The sequence below is a fragment of the Thalassophryne amazonica genome, chromosome 8 (genome assembly GCF_902500255.1).
Source record: "Thalassophryne amazonica chromosome 8, fThaAma1.1, whole genome shotgun sequence".
Lineage (NCBI taxonomy): Eukaryota > Metazoa > Chordata > Actinopteri > Batrachoidiformes > Batrachoididae > Thalassophryne > Thalassophryne amazonica.
This window is the reverse complement of record NC_047110.1, coordinates 114,119,495-114,143,466: the sequence shown is the minus strand read 5'-3', so window position 1 is coordinate 114,143,466 and position 23,972 is coordinate 114,119,495. Positions and strand designations below refer to the sequence as shown.

The window sequence follows — 23,972 nt, the reverse complement described above, 5'->3', positions numbered from 1 at the left end:
ATTCTAAAACCTGACTGAAACTCTTCAAATAGACCATTCCTCTGCAGGTGATCAGTTAGCTGTTTTACAACTACCCTCTCAAGAATCTTTGAGAGAAAAGGAAGGTTGGAGATTGGCCTATAATTAGCTAAGATAGCTGGGTCAAGTGATGGCTTTTTAAGTAATGGTTTAATTACTGCCACCTTAAAGGCCTGTGGTACATAACCAACTAACAAAGATAGATTGATCATATTTAAGATTGAAGCATTAAATAATGGTAGGACTTCCTTGAGCAGCCTGGCAGGAATGGGGTCTAATAAGCATGTTGATGGTTTGGATGAAGTAACTAATGAAAATAACTCAGACAGAACAATCGGAGAGAAAGAGTCTAACCAAATACCGGCATCACTGAAAGCAGCCAAAGATAACGATACATCTTTGGGATGGTTATGAGTAATTTTTTCTCTAATAGTCAAAATTTTGTTAGCAAAGAAAGTCATGAAGTCATTACTAGTTAAAGTTAATGGAATACTCAGCTCAATAGAGCTCTGACTCTTTGTCAGCCTGGCTACAGTGCTGAAAAGAAACCTGGGGTTGTTCTTATTTTCTTCAATTAGTGATGAGTAGAAAGATGTCCTAGCTTCACGAAGGGCTTTCTTATAGAGCAACAAACTCTTTTTCCAGGCTAAGTGAAGATCTTCTAAATTAGTGAGACGCCATTTCCTCTCCAACTTACGGGTTATCAGCTTTAAGCTACGAGTTTGTGAGTTATACCACGGAGTCAGACACTTCTGATTTAAAGCTCTCTTTTTCAGAGGAGCTACAGCATCCAAAGTTGTCTTCAATGAGGATGTAAAACTATTGACAAGATTTAACTGAAGGCTTTTCAGGGAACTTTTAGGACAACCTGATAATAATGAATTACAATAGTCCAGCCTAGAGGAAATAAATGCATGAATTAGTTTTTGAGCATCACTCTGAGGTAAGACCTTTCTAATTTTAGAGATATTGCGTAAATGCAAAAAAGCAGTCCTACATATTTGTTTAATATGCGCATTGAATGACATATCCTGATCAAAAATGACTCCAAGATTTCTCACAGTATTACTAGAGGTCAGGGTAATGCCATCCAGAGTAAGGATCTGGTTAGACACCATGTTTCTAAGATTTGTGGGGCCAAGTACAATAACTTCAGTTTTATCTGAGTTTAAAAGCAGGAAATTAGAGGTCATCCATGTCTTTATGTCTGTAAGACAATCCTGCAGTTTAGCTAATTGGTGTGTGTCCTCTGGCTTCATGGATAGATAAAGCTGAGTATCATCTGCGTAACAATGAAAATTTAAGCAATGCCGTCTAATAATACTGCCTAAGGGAAGCATGTATAAAGTGAATAAAATTGGTCCTAGCACAGAACCTTGTGGAACTCCATAATTAACCTTAGTCTGTGAAGAAGATTCCCCATTTACATGAACAAATTGTAATCTATTAGATAAATATGATTCAAACCACGGCAGCGCAGTGCCTTTAATACCTATGGCATGCTCTAATCTTTGTAATAAAATTTCATGGTCAACAGTATCAAAAGCAGCACTGAGGTCTAACAGAACAAGCACAGAGATGAGTCCACTGTCTGAGGCCATAAGAAGATCATTTGTAACCTTCACTAATGCTGTCTCTGTACTATGATGAATTCTAAAACCTGACTGAAACTCTTCAAATAGACCATTCCTCTGCAGATGATCAGTTAGCTGTTTTACAACTACCCTCTCAAGAATCTTTGAGAGAAAAGTAGGAATGGGGTCTAATAGACATGTTGATGGTTTGGATGAAGTAACTAATGAAAATAACTCAGACAGAACAATCGGAGAGAAAGAGTCTAACCAAATACCGGCATCATTGAAAGCAGCCAAAGATAACGATACGTTTTTGGGATGGTTATGAGTAATTTTTTCTCTAATAGTTAAAATTTTATTAGCAAAGAAAGTCATGAAGTCATTACTAGTTAAAGTTAAAGGAATACTCGGCTCAATAGAGCTCTGACTCTTTGTCAGCCTGGCTACAGTGCTGAAAAGAAACCTGGGGTTGTTCTTATTTTCTTCAATTAGTGATGAGTAGTAAGATGTCCTAGCTTTACTGAGGGCTTTTTTATAGAGCAACAGACTCTTTTTCCAGGCTAAATGAAGATCTTCTAAATTAGTGAGACGCCATTTCCTCTCCAACTTACGGGTTATCTGCTTTAAGCTGCGAGTTTGTGAGTTATACCACGGAGTCAGGCACTTCTGATTTAAAGCTCTCTTTTTCAGAGGAGCTACAGCATCCAAAGTTGTCTTCAATGAGGATGTAAAACTATTGACGAGATACTCTATCTCACTTACAGAGTTTAGGTAGCTACTCTGCACTGTGTTGGTATATGGCATCAGAGAACATAAAGAAGGAATCATATCCTTAAACCTAGTTACTGCGCTTTCTGAAAGACTTTTAGTGTAATGAAACGTATTCCCCACTGCTGGGTAGTCCATCAGAGTAAATGTTATTAAGAAATGATCAGACAGAAGGGGGTTTTCAGGGAATACTGTTAAGTCTTCAATTTCCATACCATAAGTCAGAACAAGATCTAAGATATGATTAAAGTGGTGGGTGGACTCATTTACATTTTGAGCAAAGCCAATTGAGTCTAATAACAGTGTTGAGGCTGTCATTCTCAGCATCTGTGTGGATGTTAAAATCGCCCACTATAATTATCTTATCTGAGCTAAGCACTAAGTCAGACAAAAGGTCTGAAAATTCACAGAGAAACTCACAGTAACGAAACCAGGTGGACGATAGATAATAAATAAAACTGTTTTTTGGGACTTCCAATTTGGATGGACAAGACTAAGAGTCAAGCTTTCAAAGGAATTAAAGCTCTGTCTGGGTTTTTGATTAATTAATAAGATGGAATGGAAGATTGCTGCTAATCCTCCTCCTCGGCCCGTGCTACGAGCATTCTGACAGTTAGTGTGACTCGGGGGTGTTGACTCATTTAAACTAACATATTCATCCTGCTGTAACCAGGTTTCTGTAAGGCAGAATAAATCAATATGTTGATCAATTATTATATCATTTACTAACAGGGACTTAGAAGAGAGAGATCTAATGTTTAATAGACCACATTTAACTGTTTTAGTCTGTGGTGCAGTTGAAGGTGCTATATTATTTTTTCTTTTTGAATTTTTATGCTTAAATAGATTTTTGCTGGTTATTGGTGGTCTGGGAGCAGGCACCGTCTCTACTGGGATGGGGTAATGAGGGGATGGCAGGGGGAGAGAAGCTGCAGAGAGGTGTGTAAGACTACAACTCTGCTTCCTGGTCCCAACCCTGGATAGTCACGGTTTGGAGGATTTAAGAAAATTGGCCAGATTTCTAGAAATGAGAGCTGCTCCATCCAAAGTGGGATGGATGCCGTCTCTCCTAACAAGACCAGGTTTTCCCCAGAAGCTTTGCCAATTATCTATGAAGCCCACCTCATTTTTTGGACACCACTCAGACAGCCAGCAATTCAAGGAGAACATGCGGCTAAACATGTCACTCCCGGTCCGATTGGGGAGGGGCCCAGAGAAAACTACAGAGTCCAACATTGTTTTTGCAAAGTTACACACCGATTCAATGTTAATTTTAGTGACCTCCGATTGGCGTAACCGGGTGTCATTACTGCCGACGTGAATTACAATCTTACCAAATTTACGCTTAGCTTTAGCCAGCAGTTTCAAATTTCCTTCAATGTCGCCTGCTCTGGCCCCCGGAAGACAATTGACTATGGTTGCTGGTGTCGCTAACTTCACATTTCTCAAAACAGAGTCGCCAATAACCAGAGTTTGTTCCTCGGCGGGTGTGTCGTCGAGTGGGGAAAAACGGTTAGAAATGTGAACGGGTTGGCGGTGTACACGGGGCTTCTGTTTAGGGCTACGCTTCCTCCTCACAGTCACCCAGTTGGCCTGCTTTTCCGGCTGCTCGGGATCTGCCAGAGGGAAACTAACGGCGGCTAAGCTACCTTGGTCCGCACCAACTACAGAGGCCTGGCTAGCTGTAGAATTTTCCACGGTGCGGAGCCGAGTCTCCAATTCGCCCAGCCTGGCCTCTAAAGCTACGAATAAGCTACACTTATTACAAGTACCATTACTGCTAAAGGAGGCCGAGGAATAACTAAACATTTCACACCCAGAGCAGAAAAGTGCAGGAGAGACAGGAGAAGCCGCCATGCTAAACCGGCTAAGAGCTAGTAGCTGCGCTAAGCTAGCGGATTCTTAAAAACACACAAAGTGAATAATGTGTAAATAATTTAGAGGTGATTCAGTAGAGGGAGTGCTTTAGTTAAGGCACGTGAAGATTACACTGTGAAACAAATCGTTATCTAGTTAACTAGATCAATCTAACTGCGCAGATTAAACAGCTAACAGATACAGCAAAACACCGCTGTGCTCCGGAACAGGAAGTGATACAATACCGCAGTGAGAGCCAACCACCAGTAGAGGAGATCTATTCAAGATCCAGAACTACATCCAGGACCATATCCAACATCCAGGACCATATTCAACACACGGGACCCCAGCCACCATTGAGGACAACATCCAGGACCAAATCCAACATCTAGGACCACATCCAACAACCAAGACCATATTCAACATCTAGAACCACATCCAGGACCATAGCCACCATCGAGGACAACATCCAGGACCAAATCCAACATCTAGGACCACAACCAGGACCATATTTAACATCCAGAACCACAGCCAGGACCACAGCCAGCATCTAGGAACACAACCAACATCCAGGACCATATTCAAGATCCAGAACCACATCTAGGACCACATCCAACAACCAAGACCATATTCAACATCCAGAACCACATCCAGGACCATAGCCATCATCGAGGACAACATCCAGGACCAAATCCAACATCTAGGACCACATCCAACAACCAGGACCATATTTAACATCCAGAACCACATCCAGGACCACAGCCAGCATCTAGGAACACAACCAACATCCAGGACCATATTCAAGATCCAGAACCACATCCAGGACCATAGCCAACATCCACGACCACATCCAACACCCAGGACGACATCCAGCATCCACGACCACATCCAACACCCAGGATCACATGCAACATCCAGGACCACATTCAACTCCTGGTGCAAAGCAGCGCTCAACTCAGCACAAGCATCATTGTAATTCAGGCCTGATGTAGTCATTTACAGGTCCCGCCTCCACATCCTAGAGATGGCAGCTATAACATGCACTAAGACTGGCATGTCAGTGCTTCTATCGCAATGTACCAAAAAGTTGCTTGATTTGTGATTGGTTTGTTTCATGTTATGACCAAATCACACTCATGACTATTTAAGTGTCTAATTATAACCTCGTGGCATCCTGCGCTCAGATTTCACATCACATAAACAACAATCTGGAGCTGAACACTCCCCAAATGTACTTTACATCATCAAGATAGGGCCCATAATCACCATGACAGCGCCCCCTAGAGGCCTGTTCCAGTTGTTTTGGGGTTTTTCCCTCATATCACCTGGCTGTGGCAGACAGATAAACTGGTCTGCCTGGGGGGCCGACAATCAGGGCCCAGACCAGTTCCAGGGGCTGTACGTGTCCGTGTCCGCCATCAGCGCACACTCAGACGCCAACATGAATCATTATCACAACCACAGAATGAAACATGTTCTTGGAACATTATGAACTACAAAAACAGAAATTTGTCTTCATAAAAATACTTATATTAATAAAATTCTTGAATCCCACCTCTTTAAAAAAAACCTTCCCAACAGTACTGCACTTTCTTAAAATAATTTCTAATCCCCTAAACATTTATACTCTGCAGTATTCTTGAAAAATGTAATAATAACAATAATATCCCACTTATGTCCTATCTGTTGCAGTAAAGAGGAAAAGATTCCATTTTAAAACAATTTATAAAAGCTTACATTTAAAAGTTCAACTTTATCAGTTTTAAATTATTATAGTAGAGAAGCTTGAATCTTTGACTGGACTGGGTTGCTTGACGCGAGGACGTTTCGCTTCAAATCGCAGAAGCTTCCTCAGCTAAAATTATTGCTCTGGAAGTCTGACTTCTGTCTGACTCTTGTAGAGAAGAATAAAACAGAAGCCAACAAAAGCTGGAGTTTTAAACCTAACCAGACCCCTCCTACTGAGAGGCAGACTGCTATAGGCTAGTGACTAAACAATAGCTCTAATTAGCAACTATTGTGCTGTAGTTAGCACACCTAATGACAGGACAGCTGTCCCTCTAATGATGGGATGGATGCCTTTCTGATGGCTCCCTTGATGATGTGAATGACTCACTGAGAGCCTACACAGAAACATTTTAAATTATTGAAAGATTCTTGTGACTAGTTTTAAAATACAGCCCGACTGATAGGGATTTTTGGGGGGCCAACACCAATATTAGGCAGTAAAAATCTTTATAATACCAATATAGCTGCTGATATATACATGTATATGAAATGTTAATCATAGCTATTTTTTATTTATAAAAAATAGCTATGATTAACATTTCATTAACAATGATTTACAGTTTAAATAACTATCAATAAACCAACCAATGTACATCACTCGAATTGTCAGTCGCCATGTTACATTATTCAGCATTTGTGTAAAATATCGACTTCTCGTCTATTCTGGCCCTGCCTACCTGGCGGTGTAGTGACCATTTGTCAGTTGTCTCTGTAAAACGCCTACTCTGGTTGCAAATGATTCGCAGCTACTCGCTTTGCCCCCGACCCTCGACCAAGGAGTGATGAGGGTCCCACCATGCTTGACAGTGGTGTAAACACTGCTATCAGAGCGCCGTCTGTTGGCTAAACTACACAGTGACAGCATTTCCAACAGAAAGTGTTTTTCTCCACCGTTTATTCCGTAAAACAAGTTTTCATACCTGCAAAAATAACACAGATGCCAGTGTTTGTGAAAGGCTGATATCAGCCGATATATCAGTCGGGCTGTAATTTATAATGTATTTTTAAAACACTTATTTGGTTTTTAGAAGTGTTAAATAACAGTAACAGTCATACACAGCAGAATTAAAACTTCAGACCTCCGGTTTGTGAGACATCTTTGAGCTCATGAGGCTCCACGTATTCAACAGGAAGCTCGTTGATGATGTCTTGGGCTCCCTGAACCAAAGAAGACAGCAACATTAGCAAGTCAATTTCCCATAATTCTCCACTCCTCATGCATCTTAATTTAATCTGACAGACTGCCCAACCTTGGAGACGTTGCCTGTTCCAGTGAAACAGAACGTCAGGGGTCCGATGGACTTGGGCATGAGTCCCATGGAAATCTCATACCCACAATCCCTCACTGCCTGGACAGCCTGACTGACGTTCCGGTAGTTGTGAGCCATTCCGATGTGCTGTGGTCAAAGGAGTCACAAAATAAAAACCTGCGAAATCCACGTCAAAGTTTTTCAGAAAACTTTTTAAACTGTTACAAGATCTTGTAATAGTAACAACTGTTACTATTACAAGAATAAAATTTCATAAAAACAAAGAGGGAAAATTGTTCAAATTTTCAGCTTTACTGTAATGTTGGGATTTTTATGTTCCCCTCAAAGTATTCAGATACTCACTTTGGTGTTCCTGAAATATTACAACTTTGTTCTTAAAACAGAATAACTTTAGTTTTCCACAGCAGTTCACCTCTGAGAAAGAATTTGGTATTTCAACACCTGGCTCAGAAGACATCTTACCATAAGGGGGGTGTGGTGTCCAAGAGCAAGAAACCTCAGTCCCAATCCGTGCAAAATATTAATCATTCCTACAGAAAACAGGAGCGTTAGCTGGGATTAAATACAACGCTGACATCATGAATTACAGACTAATGTAACGTCTTCAGAGAGAAGTGGGTTTAACCAGACATGAAGAACATTCCATTTTTGTGTGTATGAAAAAACCGAGCAGAGCCCAGCAACACAACTTATTACTACAACCCCTGGCAATAATTATGTAATCACCGGCCTCGGAGGATGTTCATTCAGTTGTTTAACTTTGTTGAAAAAAAAAAAAAAAGCAGATCACAGACATGACACAAAACTAAAGTCATTTCAAATGGCAACTTTCTGGCTTTAAGAAACACTATAAGAAATCAGTAAAAATAATTGTGGCAGTCAGTAACGGTTACTTTTTTAGACCAAGCAGAGGGAAAAAATATGGACTCACTCAATTCTGAGGAAAAAATTATGGAATCACAATGTAAATTTTCATCCCCAAAACTTAACACCTGCATCAAATCAGATCTGCTCATTAGTCTTCATCTAAAAAGGAGTGATTCAATTTCAATTTATTAATTTACATAGCGCCAAATCACGACAAAGTCGCCCCAAGGCGCTTCACATAATTCACAACACAAATTAATCTAAAATCAAAATTAAAAGCAAGAAAAGCACAGTAAAAAGATAAAACACAGTAGAATAAAAAGAAATTATAAAGCAAACACAAACAGATTAAAAAATTAATGATAAGACAGTCTAAAAAAAGTGGGTCTTCAGTCTTGATTTAAAAATCTCCACCGTGTCAGACTGCCGAATAACAGCAGGTAGATCGTTCCAAAGAGCCGGACCACGGTAGGAGAAGGCTCTATACCCCACAGACTTTTTGCAAGGAATGTTTTCACAGTTTTTGCTCTATGGCAAGATGCATTATCATCTTGAAAAATGATTTCATCATCCCCAAACATCCTTTCAATTGATGGGATAAGAAAAGTGTCCAAAATATCAACGTAAACTTGTGCATTTATTGATGATGTAATGACAGCCATCTCCCCAGTGCCTTTACCTGACATGCAGCCCCATATCATCAATGACTGTGGAAATTTACATGTTCTCTTCAGGCAGTCATCTTTATAAATCTCATTGGAACGGCACCAAACAAAAGTTCCAGCATCATCACCTTGCCCAATGCAGATTCGAGATTCATCACTGAATATGACTTTCATCCAATCATCCACAGTCCACGATTGCTTTTCCTTAGCCCATTGTAACCTTGTTTTTTCTGTTTAGGTGTTAATGATGGCTTTCGTTTAGCTTTTCTGTATGTAAATACCATTTCCTTTAGGCAGTTTCTTACAGTTCGGTCACAGACGTTGACTCCAGTTTCCTCCCATTCGTTCCTCATTTGTTTTGTTGTGCATTTTCGATTTTTGAGACATATTGCTTTAAGTGTTCTTCTTGATGCTTTGATGTCTTCCTTGGTCTACCAGTATGTTTGCCTTTAACAACCTTCCCATGTTGTTTGTATTTGGTCCAGAGTTTAGACACAGCTGACTGTGAACAACCAACATCTTTTGCAACATTGCGTGATGATTTACCCTCTTTTAAGAGTTTGATAATCCTCTCCTTTGTTTCAATTGACATCTCTCGTGTTGGAGCCATGATTCATGTCAGTCCGCTTGGTGCAACAGCTCTCCAAGGTGTGATCACTCCTTTTTAGATGCAGACTAACGAGCAGATCTGATTTGATGCAGGTGTTAATTTTGGGGATGAAAATTTACAGGGTGATTCCATAATTTATTCCTCAGAACTGAGTGAGTCCATATTTGTTTTTCCCTCTGCTTGGTCTAAAAAAGTAACCGTTACTGACTGCCACAATTTTTTTTTCTTGATTTCTTATAGTGTTTCTTAAAGCCAGAAAGTTGCCATTTGAAATGACTTTAGTTTTGTGTCATGTCTGTGATCTGTTTTTTTTCTACAAAATTAAACAACTGAATGAACATCCTCCGAAGCCGGTGATTCCATAATTATTGCCAGGGGTTGTATATTCAAATATTTGTGAGATTGTTTTAATAAGACTGAAGTTTTTTGGTTCATTGTCCACCATCCTGTCTGGGAATCAGTCAAGAGACAATCGTCCTTGCCACTGTGGGATTCCTTATGCCTCAAATACTGACATGAAAGTGGTTGGATCAACGTTCTCAGGTGGTTTTTACTTTCCAACACAAGGTTTACTGTAAAATTTAATTTTTAATAAAACACAAATTAATGTGTGGTTTATAGGTCAGGCCAGCTGAAATGAAACAGGCGAGAATGAGAGTTATGTAACAGCATAAATAAATTCATTATGCACCACATTTGTGTATTTACATATCATAAATCCAATTCACTTCAAGTTCAATACACCAGTTTAAAATAAATCATATTATGGTGAATTAAAACTGAAATTTAAACAGATGAAAATCTTAATGTGCAGTTGTCGGTTTGTTTTACAAAAATGAACACACTGAAGTCAACTTTTAAGATATATATGCATCATAAAGCTGCTGAAATTAAAATAAATTTATTCATTATGTAGTAGATTTAGTTTTAACATGGTACATACCTAAAAAATACAAATAATCATGAAAACACTTTTTCCCCAGATATATTCTTTGAGAATTTATTGTGTGATAATGTGAATTTAATGTTGTAAATTATGTCTCCCCCAAATGTGTTAAATGTGTCAACAGAGTTGCCTCAAGGCGCTTCACACAAGTAAGGTCTAACTAACCCCGAGAGCAACAGTGGTAAGAAAAAACTCCCTCTGAGGAAGAAACCTGAAGCAGACCAAACTCAAAGGGGTGACCCTCTGCTTGGGCCATGATACAGACACAAATTGCAGAGCAATTCACAAAATGAATATACAGGAAATGCTGTTGGTACACAGGACAGGAGGGTCTCCAGCACAAATACCACACCCATCTCTGGATGGAGCTGCACTTAGTAAAAAGCGTAAAACAAAACTATGCCAGTATGCTAGCCATACGAAAGGGAGAATAAGTGTCTTAAGTCTGGACTTGAAAGTCTCCACAGAATCTGACTGTTTTATTGATGCAGGGAGATCATTCCACAGAACAGGGGCACGATAAGAGAAAGCTCTGTGACCTGCAGACTTCTTATTCACCTTAGGGACACAAAGTAGTCCTGCACCCTGAGAACACAAAGCCCGGGCCGGTACGTAAGGTTTAATTAAGTCAGCTAGGTAGGGAGGTGCCAGTCCATGAACAATTTTATAGGCTAGTAGCAAAACCTTAAAATCTGATCTCACTGGGACAGGAAGCCAGTGAAGAGATGCCAAAATGGGTGTAATGTGGTCAAACTTTCTGCTTCGTGTCAAAAGTCTGGCTGCAGCATTTTGAACCAATTGGAGAGCCCTAATGCTGGACTGAGGTAAACCACAAAATAGAACATTGCAGTAGTCCAATCTAGAAGAGATAAATGTATGCATCAGGGTCTCAGCATCAGCCATAGACAGGATGGGACGAATCTTCACTATATTTCACAGGAGGAAAAAAGCAGTCCTAGTAATATCTATAATGTAGAGGTCAAAGGACAATGTAAGATCAAAAATTACCCCAAGGTTCTTCACTTTGTCAGTGTGATGTATGACACACGAGCCTAGGCTAAGCGTTAACTGGTCAAATTGATGCCGATGTCTCCCTGGACCAAGAAGCATCATTTCAGTCTTATCAATCAATCAATCAATCAACTTTTTTCTTGTATAGCGCCAAATCACAACAAACAGTTGCCCCAAGGCGCTCCACATTGCAAGGCAAGGCCATACAATAATTATGAAACACAGTCTACGTCTAAAGCAACATAACCAAGAGATGGTCCAGGGTCACCCGATCCAGCCCTAACTATAAGCCTTAGCGAAAAGGAAAGTTTTAAGCCTAATCTTAAAAGTAGAGAGGGTATGTGTCTCCCTGATCTGAATTGGGAGCTGGTTCCACAGGAGAGGAGCCTGAAAGCTGAAGGCTCTGCCTCCCATTCTACTCTTACAAACCCTAGGAACTACAAGTAAGCCCGCAGTCTGAGAGCGAAGCGCTCTAATGGGGTAATATGGTACTACGAGGTCCCTAAGATAAGATGGGACCTGATTATTCAAAACCTTATAAGTAAGAAGAAGAATTTTAAATTCTATTCTAGCATTAACAGGAAGCCAATGAAGGGAGGCCAACACGGGTGAGATATGCTCTCTCCTGCTAGTCCCCGTCAGTACTCTAGCTGCAGCATTCTGAACCAACTGAAGGCTTTTTAGGGAACTTTTAGGACAACCTGATAATAATGAATTACAATAGTCCAGCCTAGAGGAAACAAATGCATGAATTAGTTTTTCAGCATCACTCTGAGACAAGACCTTTCTGATTTTAGAGATATTGCGTAAATGCAAAAAGGCAGTCCTACATATTTGTTTAATATGCGCTTTGAATGACATATCCTGATCAAAAATAACTCCAAGATTTCTCACAGTATTACTAGAGATCAGGGAAATGCCATCCAGAGTAACGATCTGGTTAGACACCATGCTTCTAAGATTTGTGGGGCCAAGTACAATAACTTCAGTTTTATCTGAGTTTAAAAGCAGGAAATTAGAGGTCATCCATGTCTTTATGTCTGTAAGACAATCCTGCAGTTTAGCTAATTGGTGCGTATCCTCTGGCTTCATGGATAGATAAAGCTGGGTATCATCTGCGTAACAATGAAAATTTAAGCAATACCGTCTAATAATACTGCCCAAGGGAAGCATGTATAAAGTGAATAAAATTGGTCCTAGCACAGAACCTTGTGGAACTCCATAATTAACTTTAGTCTGTGAAGAAGATTCCCCATTTACATGAACAAACTGTAATCTATTAGACAAATATGATTCAAACCACCGCAGCGCAATGCCTTTAATACCTATGACATGCTCTAATCTCTGTAATAAAATTTTATGGTCAACAGTATCAAAAGCAGCACTGAGGTCCAACAGAACAAGCACAGAGATGAGTCCACTGTCCGAAGCCATAAGAAGATCATTTGTAACCTTCACTAATGCTGTTTCTGTACTATGATGAATTCTAAAACCTGACTGAAACTCTTCAAATAGACCATTCCTCTGCAGGTGATCAGTTAGCTGTTTTACAACTACCCTCTCAAGAATCTTTGAGAGAAAAGGAAGGTTGGAGATTGGCCTATAATTAGCTAAGATAGCTGGGTCAAGTGATGGCTTTTTAAGTAATGGTTTAATTACTGCCACCTTAAAGGCCTGTGGTACATAACCAACTAACAAAGATAGATTGATCATATTTAAGATTGAAGCATTAAATAATGGTAGGACTTCCTTGAGCAGCCTGGCAGGAATGGGGTCTAATAAGCATGTTGATGGTTTGGATGAAGTAACTAATGAAAATAACTCAGACAGAACAATCGGAGAGAAAGAGTCTAACCAAATACCGGCATCACTGAAAGCAGCCAAAGATAACGATACATCTTTGGGATGGTTATGAGTAATTTTTTCTCTAATAGTCAAAATTTTGTTAGCAAAGAAAGTCATGAAGTCATTACTAGTTAAAGTTAATGGAATACTCAGCTCAATAGAGCTCTGACTCTTTGTCAGCCTGGCTACAGTGCTGAAAAGAAACCTGGGGTTGTTCTTATTTTCTTCAATTAGTGATGAGTAGAAAGATGTCCTAGCTTCACGAAGGGCTTTCTTATAGAGCAACAAACTCTTTTTCCAGGCTAAGCGAAGATCTTCTAAATTAGTGAGACGCCATTTCCTCTCCAACTTACGGGTTATCTGCTTTAAGCTACGAGTTTGTGAGTTATACCACGGAGTCAGACACTTCTGATTTAAAGCTCTCTTTTTCAGAGGAGCTACAGCATCCAAAGTTGTCTTCAATGAGGATGTAAAACTATTGACAAGATACTCTAACTCCCTTACAGAGTTTAGGTAGCTACTCTGCTCTGTGCTGGTATATGACATTAGAGAACATAAAGAAGGAATCATATCCTTAAACCTAGTTACAGCGCTTTCTGAAAGACTTCTAGTGTAATGAAACTTATTCCCCACTGCAGGGTAGTCCATCAGGGTAAATGTAAATGTTATTAAAAAATGATCAGACAAAAGGGAGTTTTCAGGGAATACTGTTAAGTCTTCTATTTCCATACCATAAGTCAGAACAAGATCTAAAATATGATTAAAGTGGTGGGTGGACTCATTTACTTTTTGAGCAAAGCCGATAGAGTCTAATAATAGATTAAATGCAGTGTTGAGGCTGTCATTCTCAGCATCTGTGTGGATGTTAAAATCGCCCACTATAATTATCTTATCTGAGCTAAGCACTAAGTCAGACAAAAGGTCTGAAAATTCACAGAGAAACTCACAGTAACGACCAGGTGGACGATAGATAATAACAAATAAAACTGGTTTTTGGGACTTCCAATTTGGATGGACAAGACTAAGAGTCAAGCTTTCAAATGAATTAAAGCTCTGTCTAGGTTTTTGATTAATTAATAAGCTGGAATGGAAGATTGCTGCTAATCCTCCGCCCCGGCCCGTGCTACGAGCATTCTGACAGTTAGTGTGACTCGGGGGTGTTGACTCATTTAAACTAACATATTCATCCTGCTGTAACCAAGTTTCTGTTAGGCAGAATAAATCAATACGTTGATCAATTATTATATCATTTACCAACAGGGACTTAGAAGAAAGAGACCTAATGTTTAATAGACCACATTTAACTGTTTTAGTCTGTGGTGCAATTGAAGGTGCTATATTATTTTTTCTTTTTGAATTTTTATGCTTAAATAGATTTTTGCTGGTTATTGGTGGTCTGGGAGCAGGCACCGTCTCTACGGGGATGGGGTAATAGGGGGATGGCAGGGGGAGAGAAGCTGCAGAGAGGTGTATAAGACCACAGCTCTGCCTCCTGGTCCCAACGCTAGACAGTCACAGTTTGGAGGATCCCAAAAAATTGGCCAGATTTCTAGAAATGAGAGCTGCTCCCTCTAAAGTGGGATGGATGCCGTCTCTCCTAACAAGACCAGGTTTTCCCCAGAAGCTTTGCCAATTATCAATGAAGCCCACCTCATTTTTTGGACACCACTCAGACAGCCAGCAATTCAAGGAGAACATGCGGCTAAACATGTCACTCCCGGTCTGATTGGGGAGGGGCCCAGAGAAAACAACAGAGTCCGACATTGTTTTTGCAAAGTTACACACCGATTCAATGTTAATTTTAGTGACCTCCGATTGGCGTAACCGGGTGTCATTACTGCCGACGTGAATTACAATCTTACCAAATTTACGCTTAGCCTTAGCCAGCAATTTCAAATGTCCTTCGATGTCGCCTGCTCTGGCCCCCGGAAGACAATTGACAATGGTTGCTGGTGTCGCTAACTTCACATTTCTCAAAACAGAGTCGCCAATAACCAGAGTTTGATCCTCGGCGAGTGTATCGTCGAGTGGGGAAAAACGGTTAGAGATGTGAACGGGTTGACGGTGTACACGGGGCTTCTGTTTAGGGCTACGCTTCCTCCTCACAGTCACCCAGTCAGCCTGCCTTCCCGACTGCACGGTAACGCACAACAACAGTGCTAAAACAAAATAAAAATCCACTAGACAGGCTGTGGAGCAGCACAGGTAACGCACAACAACAGTGCTAAAACAAAATAAAAATCCACTAGACAGGCTGTGGAGCAGCACAGGTAACGCACAACAACAGTGCTAAAACAAAATAAAAATCCACTAGACAGGCTGTGGAGCAGCACAGGTAACACACGACAACAGTGCTAAAACAAAATAAAAATCCACTAGACAGGCTGTGGAGCAGCACAGGTAACGCACAACAACAGTGCTAAAACAAAATAAAAATCCACTGGACAGGCTGTGGAGCAGCACAGGTAACGCACAGCAACAGTGCTAAAAAATAAAATAAAAAAATAAAAATCCACTGGACAGGCTGTGGAGCAGCACAGGTAACGCACGACAACAGCGCTAAATAAAATCCACTGGACAGGCTGTGGAGCAGCACAGGTAACGCACGACAACAGCGCCCAAAAAAATAAAATCAAAATCAAAATCCACTGGACAGGCTGTGGAGCAGCACAGGTAACGCACGACAACAGTGGTAAAAAATAAAATAAAAATCCACTGGACAGGCTGTGGAGCAGCACAGGTAACGCACGACAACAGTGCTAAAAAAATAAATAAATAAATAAAATAAAATAATAAAATAAAAATCCACTGGACAGGCTGCGGAGCAGCACAGGTAACACACGACAACAGTGGTAAAAAATAAATAAAAATCCACTAGACAGGCTGTGGAGCAGCACAGGTAACACACGACAACAGTGCCAAAAAAAATAAAATAAAAATCAAAATCCACTGGACAGGCTGTGGAGCAGCACAGGCAACGCACGACAACAGTGCTAAAACAAAATAAAAATCCACTAGACAGGCTGTGGAGCAGCACAGGTAACGCACAACAACAGTGCTAAAAAATAAAATAAAAAAAATAAAAATCCACTGGACAGGCTGTGGAGCAGCACAGGCAACGCACGACAACAGTGCTAAAACAAAATAAAAATCCACTAGACAGGCTGTGGAGCAGCACAGGTAACGCACGACAACAGCGCTAAATAAAAATCCACTGGACAGGCTGTGGAGCAGCACAGGTAACGCACGACAACAGCGCCCAAAAAAATAAAATCAAAATCAAAATCCACTGGACAGGCTGTGGAGCAGCACAGGTAACGCACGACAACAGTGGTAAAAAATAAAATAAAAATCCACTGGACAGGCTGTGGAGCAGCACAGGTAACGCACGACAACAGTGCTAAAAAAAAAATAAAATAAATAAAATAAAATAATAAATAAAAATCCACTAGACAGGCTGTGGAGCAGCACAGGTAACACACGACAACAGTGCCAAAAAAAATAAAATAAAAATCAAAATCCACTGGACAGGCTGTGGAGCAGCACAGGCAACGCACGACAACAGTGCCAAAAAAAATAAAATCAAAATCAAAATCCACTGGACAGGCTGTGGAGCAGCACAGGCAACGCACAACAACAGTGCTAAAACAAAATAAAAATCCACTAGACAGGCTGTGGAGCAGCACAGGTAACGCACGACAACAGTGCTAAAATAAAATAAAAATCCACTAGACAGGCTGTGGAGCAGCACAGGTAACGCACAACAACAGTGCTAAAAAATAAAATAAAATAAAAATAAAAATCCACTGGACAGGCTGTGGAGCAGCACAGGTAACGCACGACAACAGTGCTAAAAAATAAAATAAAATAAAAATCCACTGGACAGGCTGTGGAGCAGCACAGGTAACGCACAACAACAGTGCTAAAAATAAAATAAAATAAAAATAAAAATCCACTGGACAGGCTGTGGAGCAGCACAGGTAACGCACAACAACAGTGCTAAAAAATAAAATAAAATAAAAATAAAAATTCTCTGGACAGGCTGTGGAGCAGCACAGGCAACGCACGACAACAGTGCTAAAACAAAAAAAATCCACTAGACAGGCTGTGGAGCAGCACAGGTAACGCACGACAACAGTGCTAAAACAAAAAAAAAATCCACTAGACAGGCTGTGGAGCAGCACAGGTAACGCACGACAACAGTGCTAAAACAAAATAGAAATCCACTAGACAGGCTGTGGAGCAGCACAGGTAACGCACAACAACAGTGCTAAAACAAAATAAAAATCCACTAGACAGGCTGTGGAGCAGCACAGGTAACGCACAACAACAGTGCTAAAACAAAATAAAAATCCACTAGACAGGCTGTGGAGCAGCACAGGTAACGCACAACAACAGTGCTAAAACAAAATAAAAATCCACTAGACAGGCTGTGGAGCAGCACAGGTAACGCACAACAACAGTGCTAAAACAAAATAAAAATCCACTAGACAGGCTGTGGAGCAGCACAGGTAACGCACAACAACAGTGCTAAAAAATAAAATAAAATAAAAATAAAAATCCACTGGACAGGCTGTGGAGCAGCACAGGCAACGCACGACAACAGTGCTAAAACAAAATAAAAATCCACTAGACAGGCTGTGGAGCAGCACAGGTAACGCACGACAACAGCGCTAAATAAAAATCCACTGGACAGGCTGTGGAGCAGCACAGGTAACGCATGACAACAGCGCCCAAAAAAATAAAATCAAAATCAAAATCCACTGGACAGGCTGTGGAGCAGCACAGGTAACGCACGACAACAGTGGTAAAAAATAAAATAAAAATCCACTGGACAGGCTGTGGAGCAGCACAGGTAACGCACGACAACAGTGCTAAAACAAAATAGAAATCCACTAGACAGGCTGTGGAGCAGCACAGGTAACGCACAACAACAGTGCTAAAACAAAATAAAAATCCACTAGACAGGCTGTGGAGCAGCACAGGTAACGCACAACAACAGTGCTAAAACAAAATAAAAATCCACTAGACAGGCTGTGGAGCAGCACAGGTAACGCACAACAACAGTGCTAAAACAAAATAAAAATCCACTAGACAGGCTGTGGAGCAGCACAGGTAACGCACAACAACAGTGCTAAAACAAAATAAAAATCCACTAGACAGGCTGTGGAGCAGCACAGGTAACGCACAACAACAGTGCTAAAACAAAATAAAAATCCACTGGACAGGCTGTGGAGCAGCACAGGTAACGCACAACAACAGCGCTAAATAAAAATCCACTGGACAGGCTGTGGAGCAGCACAGGCAACGCACGACAACAGCGCTAAATAAAAATCCACTGGACAGGCTGTGGAGCAGCACAGGCAACGCACGACAACAGTGCTAAAACAAAATAAAAATCCACTAGACAGGCTGTGGAGCAGCACAGGTAACGCACGACAACAGCGCTAAATAAAAATCCACTGGACAGGCTGTGGAGCAGCACAGGCAACGCACGACAACAGCGCCCAAAAAAATAAAATCAAAATCAAAATCCACTGGACAGGCTGTGGAGCAGCACAGGTAACGCACGACAACAGTGGTAAAAAATAAAATAAAAATCCACTGGACAGGCTGTGGAGCAGCACAGGTAACGCACGACAACAGTGCTAAAAAAAAATAAAATAAAAAAAAATAAAAATCCACTGGACAGAGTTTGGACAGAGTTATCAGAGTTTAAAAGTAAGAACTTTCTCGACATCCAACTTCTCACTGATCCAAGGCAATCTTCTAAGGATTTTATGTGAACGAGATTACCAGCAGTTATCAGCATGTATAACTGAGTATCATCAGCATAGCAGTGAAAGATAATCCCAAAACGCCGCAATATGTGCCCAAGGGGTGCTATATAAAGGGAGAAAAGAAGGGGGCCTAAGACGGACCCCTGTGGAACCCCAAATTTCATGTCACTAAGGTCAGAGGTAGTGTTACTGTACAAAACACAGTGAGAACAACTGGTCAAGTATGACATCAGCCATGCAAGGGCACTCTCAGTAATCCCAAAGTGATTTTCCAGCCTATCAAGTAGAATGTTTCTGTGAAGGCTCTCAGTTGTCCAGGTGGTTTCCATAGTAGAGAATCTTGAATCTTCAACTGGACTGGGTTGCTTGACGCGAGCAACCCAGTCCAGTCGAAGATTCAATCTTCTCTACTATATCAAGTAGAATATGATGATCCACTGTATCAAACGCAGCACTGAGATCTAACAGCAACAGAACCGTAGTGGTGTCCAAATCCATTGTAAGCAGAAGATCATTCACCACTTTAGTGAATAAGTGTTGACACCGTGTTGAACAAGAACTCTGAGTTATGCTTGTTTTTGTTGATCAAATCAGAGTAATAGGTCCACTTTGTAGCCAGTAATGCATGTTTATAGTCTAAGATAGCATCACGCCACGCAAGGTGGAAAACGTCTAATTTTGAACTGCACCATTTTCGTTCTAGACCTCTAGCCTTATGCTTGAGGTCACGCAGGTAATCACTGAACCAAGGTGACTGTGTTTTGGGGGAGCGCGGTTTTAACAAAGGTGGTACAATCATGTCGAGTGGACTTTTGACCACTGAGTTTAAACTATCCACAACAATAAAACAACTCTGCAACAATGCACAGAACTCTCAGATTAAAGAGCGGAGAATACAGAAAAAAGGTGTGACTTATACTCCAGTATGACTTCTGGGGCAATCCACTGGTCCGAGGACACGGACCAGTAACTTTTCACTTATGTCTAGTAGATATTTTCCCCTGCTAGACCGATGTCTAGTTAAAAATCTTGTCACCCTTGTGATTAAAAGTGTTCAAGTCTGACAATCTTTTTCAAACTTGTGTCTTAAATAACTGAGCCACTGTTCAGAGATTACAGCAGTTTTGGGCATCAATTTTCAAAAAAGACGGCGGAAAAGCAGTGGACAGCTTGCTGAAAACCATCCAAAATGTGGAGTTTTCCGAAGGAAGGAGCTGTCTGTGTTTATGCAGAGACAGTTGGCTCCCTCACACACACACACACACACACACACACACACACACACACACACACACACAGTGTAAGGGGGGAGGGCACTGAACAGAGGTACAAGCAGCTGCAGTGATGCTAGCAGAAATCAGGGGAGGTGATGGTCTAGTGGTTAAAGCGTTGGATTTGAGACCAGAGGATCCTCGGTTCAAATCCCAGCCGACTGGAAAATCACTAAGGGCCCTTGGGCAAGGTCCTTAATCCCCTAGTTGCTCCCGGTGTGTAGTGGGCACCTTGTATGGCAGCAGCCTGACATCGTGGTGAATGTGAGGCATTATTGCAAAGCACTTTGAGCATCTAATGCAGATGGAAAAGCGTTATATAAATGCAGTCCATTTTACCATCCTATGCTGTCTAACGACACTCTCTCCTGCCACCACCTTACAGTCTCCAATTTCTTTTAGCTTGCATCTCCTACACAGAATGTAGTCCATCTGTGTGCTCCTCCCTTTTCTTAAAGTAGCCATTTCCATCCTTTTTGCAAAATCAACTATCATCTGTCCTTCCACATTCCTGTCCTTGATACCATATCTACCCATTACTTCCTCATCACCTCTGTTCCCTTCACCAACATGCCCATTGAAGTCTGCTCCTATCACCACTCTTTCATGCTTGGGCACACTCTCAACCACCTCATCTAACACACTCCAGAAATCTTCTTTCTCCTTCATCTCACAACCTACCTGTGGGGCATATGCACTGATGATATTCATCATCACCCCTTCAATTTCCAACTTCACACTCATCACCCTGTCAGACACTCGCTTCACCTTCTTGACCGATCCGGTATGGAAATTCGATTTGTACTCTGCATCTTTAACTCTGACTTGTTTTACACCAGATGCCCTTCCTGACACAACCCTCCTCATTTACCCGGGCTTGGGACCGGCACTCAAAATGTGCAGACCCCATGTAGCCGAGTTGCTGTCCTACAGTTACAGCTCATTCTTATTTCATTGGTCTGTTTTTTTTTTTAACCAGCTGACAGAGTATTTCGGGAAAGATGTTATTCACACACTTAAAAATAAGTTTTAAACATGAGAAATCCACAAAACTATCAAAATTAAGTAGGTTAGGTTTCTTTATAATTAAACAGCGGTGCCATCTTACAGGTTTCTTATCCATGGCTTTCAGGGCCTGTTTACGTAATGACCCGATGGGAGTCAGTTTTGTTAGTTTGGCCCAAACGGTTCTACAGTACGATAAGTGAGAGAACATCACTGCATGAATAAACTGATGTGCTGCCTTCAGGGGTGTGTATTGTCTGATCAGTTTCTTCACGTCCATCAAACTTCAGATGAGAATCTAAAGTAACACCTTAACATTTAAGCTGTTCTACATGATCCTATCTCTATATCATTACTCTTATATTCATAATTTTAATTTGGTTTCATCTTAATTGAAAAGCACAGACACTGTATTCTTGTAATTCAAAGTCAAATAATTATTTTGATGCTACTGTGACACATCACACATTTCTTTTGATAGTATTTCTGCTGCCATCTTCTGACATTTGCAGACACATATACAATTGTTTCATCTGCGTACATTTGACACTTTTGCAGCTGTAATCACTAATATTAAATTATTAATATATAAACTAAAAAGTACAGTCCCCAAAACTGAACCCTGTGGAATTTCTATCCGGCAAGTCTGGACAGTTGACATTAGATCTAACCCATTGCTCGCTATGCTCAAGATAGATTGAAAATAAATTATATGCTTTGAACTTATTTAGGAGAATTTCATGATTAACAATATCAAAGACACCCCCCCCCCCCCCAAGTCCAAAAATACTGCAACCACTACATTTCCTTCATCTAATAACTATTTGTTTCCGTGAGATAACAGTTTTCCACCTGCTCTCAACCCAAATTGTTTGGTGTGTAGTAGATGGTTACTGTAAAGGTAATCAACAAGTTGATTAGCAACTGTTCTCTCAAGAACTTTTGAGAGTACGGGTAAGAGAGAAATTAGTCTATAATTAGAGACCAGGTCTGGTGGCAGACTTGTGAATGGAAGATACGTATAATTGTCTTTTCCAGGTCTTAGGAAATTCATCAGCGCCGATAGATTAATTCACTACATGTGCCACTGGGGCTCGAAGAAGAGAACTTTACGTTTTAATAAATAAGGCATCCAACCCAAAGGGATCCTTGGCCATGGAATGCCTTAACTGCACTATAACAGAGACCTCATTTTGATTTACCTCGTTGATTTGAAAGGACAATGAGAGCTCGCTCGGCATGTCTTCAAACTTAACTGGTTGGAAATTTGCTGCCAGTTCTTCAACTGATTTGATGAAAAATGTATTAAATTCATTTGCAATTTCCAATTTGTCATTACTAACCCTTCCATTTATGTTCAATTCCACAAAATATTTTTTTTGGGGGGGGGGGGGGGTAGGCGTTCAATTAGTCAGTTAGCAAATCGTACCTGCGACACCGGCCCACTGGCCAAAGGCCACGATCCGGTAACCATTTGCATCAACCATCTTCTCATAGTCGATCAGACGCACCTCCTGAAGAGACAAACACGCTTTGATCTTTGGATCACATGGATCCAGGATTGGATCCAGACTCCTGGAGGATGGTTACCTTTTTTAACAGGTCATCCAGGAGTCCCATGTTAGCCTCCTGGGCTTTGATGGTGTGAGAGAAGAAAGCGTAGGTCTTTCTGGGAATGACTTTCTCCTCCGGCAGCCTCTTCACCCCAATAATCAGGGACGCCTCGGAAATGTCCTCCTGAATGACCGCGCCCGCTTTAGCATAGTACTGAAAGACAAGCATCAATGTCGTTAGCATCTGTTAGCTCAAAACTTACAGAGGTTTGACTGTCATATGTGGTGAACGTGAGAGGAACATCTGTCACAAACACTCAGACCAGAGAGCTGCATGTAAGATTTAATGCTTTTTTTAGACAATCAAAATCACAATTTTAACTTTAGAATCACATGAGATAAGACTTTAATTTAGCTTTCTACTGATTTATTAACAGCATTGCAGTAAGCTTTCTAACACTCAACACGTCTACACTGTTTGATATTTTTTAAGGGCAGCAAAGAAGTCACTCCCAAGACAAGGAGACCTGGTGGTGGAATGAAGATGTCCTGAAAAGTACAAAGAAAGAGGTAACTGAAAACAATTGGGATCAGGGTTCCAGCTAGGACCATATTAATGCCCGGTAAATTATGTGATCGCGGCTCATAGCTTCGAGGGAGCCGCGGCCCCCCCAAAGCTATAGGGTTTTATACCACTAAAACAATATTGCAAGCCTTATTTTAACTAATTTTGGGTGGTTTTAGACACACTGAAAGTAAGAATAATAAACATAAATAATAAACGGGTTTTTTTTCAACAATTTGAGTGGGATTGTATTACTTTTTGTTATAACAATATAACAACAGCCTTGTTTGAACAAGAGCTGAACCTGGACTGATCTCTCTCTCGATCTCTCTCTCTCGGTGGTGGACCTCTGGATTATTTAATGTAGTATTTTCATGGCAGAGATTTTTTTTTTCTTTAGTTCAGAGCGCAGCAGAGCTGCTGCTTTCAGCTGCTCCCGTTCACAGCTCTGTAGCCACAGAACACACTGACTCTCTGATCTTTGCTGTTTGCGATTTGACACAAAGAAAATGAGAAATGTATTTCTTATTACTTTAATTTTTGGCTTAAAAATGCAAAACTATGACTCTATAAGCTTA

At 40.8% G+C, this 23,972-nt stretch overlaps 1 protein-coding gene across 4 annotated transcripts in view; it reads right to left on the bottom strand.

Annotated features, from left to right (window-relative positions):
* Positions 1 to 23,972, bottom strand: part of aass (aminoadipate-semialdehyde synthase) — a 123,021-nt gene that overhangs the window by 82,420 nt on the left and 16,629 nt on the right. For all 4 annotated transcript variants that reach the window (XR_004562372.1, XM_034177314.1, XM_034177313.1 and 1 more), the window contains exons 3-7: positions 22,867 to 23,043; positions 22,706 to 22,790; positions 7,739 to 7,806; positions 7,256 to 7,402; positions 7,085 to 7,163 (exon numbers count right to left, since the gene is read on the bottom strand). Coding sequence is in view for 3 of the 4 variants with exons in the window: in XM_034177314.1 (XP_034033205.1) it covers positions 7,085 to 7,163; positions 7,256 to 7,402; positions 7,739 to 7,806; positions 22,706 to 22,790; positions 22,867 to 23,043 (556 nt within the window). In the remaining variant the exon portion in view is untranslated. The remainder of the gene's footprint in view (positions 1 to 7,084; positions 7,164 to 7,255; positions 7,403 to 7,738; positions 7,807 to 22,705; positions 22,791 to 22,866; positions 23,044 to 23,972) is intronic.